The 6000-nt window shown below is 43.4% G+C and overlaps 1 protein-coding gene across 3 annotated transcripts in view; it reads right to left on the bottom strand.

Moving 5' to 3' along the window:
• The window catches only part of LOC310798301 (band 4.1-like protein 1), a 108702-nt gene that overhangs the window by 31199 nt on the left and 71503 nt on the right, over nt 1-6000 (bottom strand). For all 3 annotated transcript variants that reach the window (XM_083660806.1, XM_083660808.1, XM_083660807.1), the window contains exon 4: nt 1846-1950. In XM_083660806.1, the coding sequence (XP_083516932.1) occupies nt 1846-1950 (105 nt within the window). The remainder of the gene's footprint in view (nt 1-1845; nt 1951-6000) is intronic.

Here is a 6000-nt window from a genome sequence, read left to right as displayed (position 1 = left end):
ACTAAGACACAGTGGGGAGATGCCAACTGAGACATGAAATTGCACAGCCCTATTGCACAATCTGTTTAAATCATACATACCCGTAGGTAAAAGAATATAAAATCAACAATAAACAAAACCAGCAGCGGGATAATGGATAAAAGAATAAAAGAGTAAAAGAATAAAAGAATAAAACATTAAAATAAGATCAAATGAAAAATAAAAGAAATAAAATAGGAAGGTAAAACATGGGGCTAAGATTACCGTTCCTACTTAAAATGCCTCCACCTACAAACTATTTCGGTTACTACAGCCTGGAGGAAAAGCAGGCTGTTTGTTAAGAAGTGTAATCGAGGTTTCTCTGTCTCTCTCTCTCCCTCCCTCCCTCCACCTCTTGCACGTGTAAAGGACTTCAAAGCGAGTGCAGCAACAATCCCTGCCACTTGCATTTCAAATCATACCCTTTGATTGATGGGTGATAAAACATTAGCGATGCTCGACACAATGAACTAACCATCAGGCTCCAACGATTCCAGAGACATTTGAATGGTAGGAATGTGTTTTGGATTACTCACAGGAGATACACTTAACGTGCCTGCGTGATGCGTGCATGCATGGAGAGGAGAGGAAGAGTGTGGAGACAGACCCACAGGTGCAGCCCCCAGGGCACGCTCGTCTTCGGGCAGAGAATCAACCCCTCGGCACAGTCGGCAGTGATGCCAACACGGAGATAAGCATCACGCACCAATCAGAGTTATAGAGTCATTTACAGTAAGACTTTTTTACTGACCGTAATACCGTACGTTCTCCTGTCTTATAGCTGATGTAAGGTGAAGTGACATCACTGACAGTATACTGCATGTAATATAAACCTATTCCTTTGTGTGTGTGTGTGTGTGTGTGTGTGTGTGTGTGTGTGTGTGTGTGTGTGTGTGTGTGTGTGTGTGTGTGTGCGCCACATGTGTAAGCTCAAGCTGCATACTCTTTTAAAGCTTGATGGTGACTTAAGTCATGTACAAATGTTTAAGTGCACGTATGCATGACCCATGCCATCAAGAGCTCACTCCAGCCAAAGGTACCCAAAGTTGGCAACCCTGCTACATTAGCTGTCTAGGTAAGCAAACATCATGAATGTCATGAATGTATGAAAATAAGTCAATGCCATTTATTTATATACTAGGCATCTCGCGCGCTCGATACCTAGGCTCGCCCGCTGCTGCTGATGTCATGACATCATCAGTGATATCACAATGCCTCCTTGTGTGTGTGTGTCATCATCAGTGATGATGTCATCAGTGATGTCATCACTTCATTAAGTAATTAGGGCCTAATTAAAAAATCCGGCTCCGTCAGGTCACTCACGGCACGGGTGCTCTTTACAGCCCCTGAAAGTTTCAGCCTGATCGCACGTAAAACGACACAGCTGTGGCCGGCACAAAAATTTAAACAGACAAACAAACCAAAAACATTGCCCACTTTCTCCCATTTAATATAAGGATTATATGACCAGAGCTCTGTCTTGGCCATGCAAGTTTCCCAAGAAAGTGTGGTAATTGGGCCCTGTCCACGGAGGTTTAACTCAAACCAATTACTTCTGCCTCCAAGAAATGTTTGGATAACTAAAGCTCCATGAATTTTACAACGAGTTGATGGGGCCTATTTTTTTATGTGTTCTCCAACTCTAAAAAGCTGTTAAATTGCCTGTTGTCCAGACGCTGACAGAGCATGGAAATGAATGATGGATATAGCGCACCCCCTGGCAGACCCCGCCGACGAGTGAGAGGAATTCAGATTGTTCTGTGGGCAACGTTTTGACGAGGCAAATTGTCCCATAGGGATTCTGCGGTGTGCAAGATATCCACGAACCTTCTGGGTGTCTGTGTCGGAGAAGGTCAGAGCGAAGTAGTCCTTCTCCAGCAGGTTGAGGTGCTCACACACCATGTCCATCAGGCTCTGTCCTTTGGAGTGTTTCTGCCAAGACAAACATGACAGGGCAGCAGTCATTCAAAAGGTCATCCACAGCAGTATGCATATAACCACTGTCTAAAAGGAGGGGAATCATTATGCCACCAACCAACAGCAACAGTGCAGATAAAGTGGATCCGTTCTGTAATGCTGAAGAGTGTGCCAAATAATCCACTACTGACTGATAAGACTAAATTTTTTGAGGCAGAAAATGTGTCTCGCCATAAATCAGAGCCTACTGTATGAGACAGCGGTGTGTGCTCGTCAAGATTGCTTTTTCGTGTTCTGTGATTCTCAACACAATAACACAGCTCAGCCTCGGGTGGTGCGTTACACAGTCAGAGTGCATCAAACGCTCGACGGAGAACATGGAACGGACTGTGAATTGCTGGGGAAGATTGGTGTTGTACTCTATGCACAGATACATAATCTTCAGCTATCCACAGAGTTCACTGTGAGCCTCTTCTTTTCACATTCCCCCCGAGGACAAGTGAAATGCATAGACTGATTTTTGAATAAGTTGATGTTTCAATGAGATTTTTTTTTTATCGACTAAGTTACATCAGCATTTCACACAGAAAAATGCTCCAAATGCTCCCACTGCTTGAGGAGGCTCAACCTAGATTTGGCAGTGATTAGGCTCACTCACATTGCGATTGGTCTACAGAGTCTGGATGCTATCAGCGACATGGTGCCTACAAGCAATATAAAGAGATGCAGAGGGAGAGAATGAAACATGAAAGCTTTAAAAAAAAAAGGGAGTTCATTCAATTACTGTGATTTTTCAGGGTTTTTAAAGATTTTCAGATAAGTGCGGTCCATTTCAACGTGATCATATAAAACCCAATCTTTATGGTCAGACCCTCAAAAACCACTTTGTCACTGTCAGGTGAAAATGATCTCCTATTGAGGCTTTTAGACAAAATCACACACAGACTCATACACTAGGGCATTCACGACTAGTGAATTTTACTAGTCGACTAGTCGTCCCTAAAGGTAGTCGACTAGTCGACTAGTCGTTTAAAAAAAAAAAAAAATGTTTTATAATCTTTAACACATTGACTGCCAGCCGTTTTTTTTTTACTGTAGGTAGCTTCTGCCAGGCCTTTTTTTGAGGATTCTGGCTCATTTTACAAGAGCCGAGCATAATTTTCTGGTTGGACTTTGTGAACACAAAGTTCAGAAAAGTACTAATAGAATGTGTGCTTTCTCTGTCTAAAAGAGTTAGTTTGTAGAGTTAGTAGTTATGTAGATATTAGCCGTTGAGTACAGCATGGTTTCAGCGTCTGGAAATTTATTCAGAGATAAATGGCTTTTTGTGAAATTCGATAGAAAAGTCACTTTAACCATTCATTTTTGGCATCAGTAAGACCGTCAGACATTCTAAACAATAGTTTTGAACAGTAATTTCCTCCATAACAACAGGAAACACCCCTCTCATTCAAACTCCTCCCTCCGTGTGTCTTCTCCTCCTTCCTCCTGGCTCTACAGCGGGCGTGTCAGAAGCGCGTTGCTGCTGCCTGCCTGCCTGCCTGCGTGCCTGCCTGCCTGCTTGCCTGCGTGCGGACGCTCCTTGTGCGAGTCAAGATGGGCCGGGGAATGCATGGGCGATGGGCAGATGTTGATTCTGGCCTTTCTGAGGTGTTTCAAAGTGTGTTTCACCTATAATCTATTTTGCAAATCGCTCTCCGCTCTCTGTGTGCTGCTGCCTGCGCGGCCGCTCTCGGGCAAGACAAGTCTGGAATGGATTACTGTAAAATCGCCTCGCCATTTCCTTGAATGGCTTGCTCCCGCGGCAGTTTTTTCTTTGATTTCGCTCGTCTGGGGGAGCACTGTCAACACTTAGTGGGTCGGTAAAATAGATTATACACATTCAATACCGCCAATAATTGTATAGGAGACGTAAAAGGGATTGATCAACGCCCCACCGTCAAAAAAAAAAAAACGATTTTTTTTTGACGTATCAATACGTCGCTGGCAGTCAACGGTTGGATTCTGCTTGACGTATCAATACGTCGTTGGCAGTTAACGTGTTAAGAAAGAACATGAGGTATTTACACGACATACATGGACTATCATATCCCATATCCCATATCCCCCACAAAGAACATCAAAACACAACAAAACAAAACAAGAAAACTGCATAAGATACACAATAATCCAAGAACAAACAAGACTCTGTCATCATTTAAACACACCCTCAAAACCCACCTTTTCACCCTTGCTTTCAACCCATGAACTCCTTCCTCTCTCACCTTTCATTTATTCTCTTTATTTTCTTCTCTATTCTTAAGTTATTGTATTATTCTGTTTTGTATTGTGAAGCGTCTTTGAGCATTTGGAAAAGCGCTATATAAATCCGATGTATTATTATTATTATTATTATTGGACAAACAACCAAACAAAAACAATGCATTCAGCTCCTATCCTGATAAGCCTAATGACACTGGGGTAAAAAGTTCGTAAAGTCAAACTCTGTATGTGGTTGCCATATTTTGGAGATGTCTAAGAATCTGCCTTTGCTCTTGTAGTAAATGTTATCCAACGTATGGTAACTTGAGAGTTCATTCCACCAGTGAACTACAGCTGGGGGATTGGATGCTTTCCAATTTAAAGCTATGCATTTCCTAGCTGCCAACAGGGCAAGATCTATGTATTTACTTTGAATGCATTGTTTTTGTTTGGTTGTTTGTCCAATAGTCTTGTTTGTTCTTGGATTATTGTGTATCTTATGCAGTTTTCTTGTTTTGTTTTGTTTTTATGTGTTTTGTGGGGGATATGGGATATGATAGTCCATGTATGTCGTGTAAATACCTCATGTTCTTTCTTAAAGATAATTTTTTTTTTGCTAAAACGACTAGTCGACTACTAAGCACAGTGTCGACTAGTCTGTGAATGCCCTATCATACACATGAAGGCACAGTCAAGGAACTGAATAAGGAAGTAGTTGCAAGGCTGTCTGGACCCAACAACCTCACCAAACTACCCCCCCCCCCGCCCAAACACACACACACACACACACACACACACACACACACACACACACACACACACACACACGCGCACACACACCACAACACATACTGTACACACAGTTTTTGTTAACATTTTTATTTGGGCATAGGATAGGATACTCTAACATCAGGAAATACGATTCACCATAACACAATATAATCCTTCTAGTATCTATTTCACAGCTAGTGTAGTCCATATTTAAAGGAATTAGCACGCTGAGTAGCCTATGTTGACACTGTTATACTCACACAGACAAATACACAGCCACACAGACGCACGCCCGCACGCGCACGCACGCACACACACACACACACACACGCACGCACGCACGCACGCACGCACGCACGCACGCACACACACACACACGCACACACACACACACACACACTTCTACATTTCCTAATGTGTATATTCAGAAGTCTGTGTGCTTCTCTCTCTTCTCTTCCCTGGAGCCCAGTTTCCGAGGTGACAGGAAGATGGAGCGAGCGGTTGCCAGGGAAACAGATGCAGCATTTGTTATATCTCTACAGTACGGTAGTATCCCTCTCCTGCCTTGTGTTTCTTAACATCTCAAGGCCAGGATGTGACAAAGTGCTTCTCCTTTGCCTCATTATGAATGAAGCGGTGGTGGAGTAACACTTTAAAGGTCCCATTCCGTGCAAAAGCTGTTTTTACTTGTAAATGCATATACTGTATACTGCTGTCAGCCCTCCCTGTAATGAGTGGTCACACGCTCAGAACTGCCACAGTTGGATTTGTCCCTATCCAGCGTCCCCCTGCAGTCTCCTCCAAGCCACACCCCCAAACGCTTCGTTTGCCCAGAGGGGAATCTGGGGGAATCGGGACGTCACTAGCTTCCTCCTGCATACTGCGCGGGTCTCTCTCACACAAGCTACCTGCACCATTTAGTCTATAGCCACAAAATTAACACTTCTAGCTGGAGCGACGCCAACTGTACGTGATCCAGCAACTGCAGAGGTGCATTCGGTAAGTCTAGGCATTTTGAGATGTCCTCTTTAGCGTAGTACCGTTAAGTTAACG

Source organism: Poromitra crassiceps (assembly GCF_964638095.1).
Source record: "Poromitra crassiceps genome assembly, chromosome: 25".
In the NCBI taxonomy this organism is placed as follows: Eukaryota; Metazoa; Chordata; class Actinopteri; order Beryciformes; family Melamphaidae; genus Poromitra; species Poromitra crassiceps.
The sequence above is the reverse complement of the archived record's forward strand: the minus strand, read 5'-3'. Positions and strand labels throughout refer to the sequence as shown.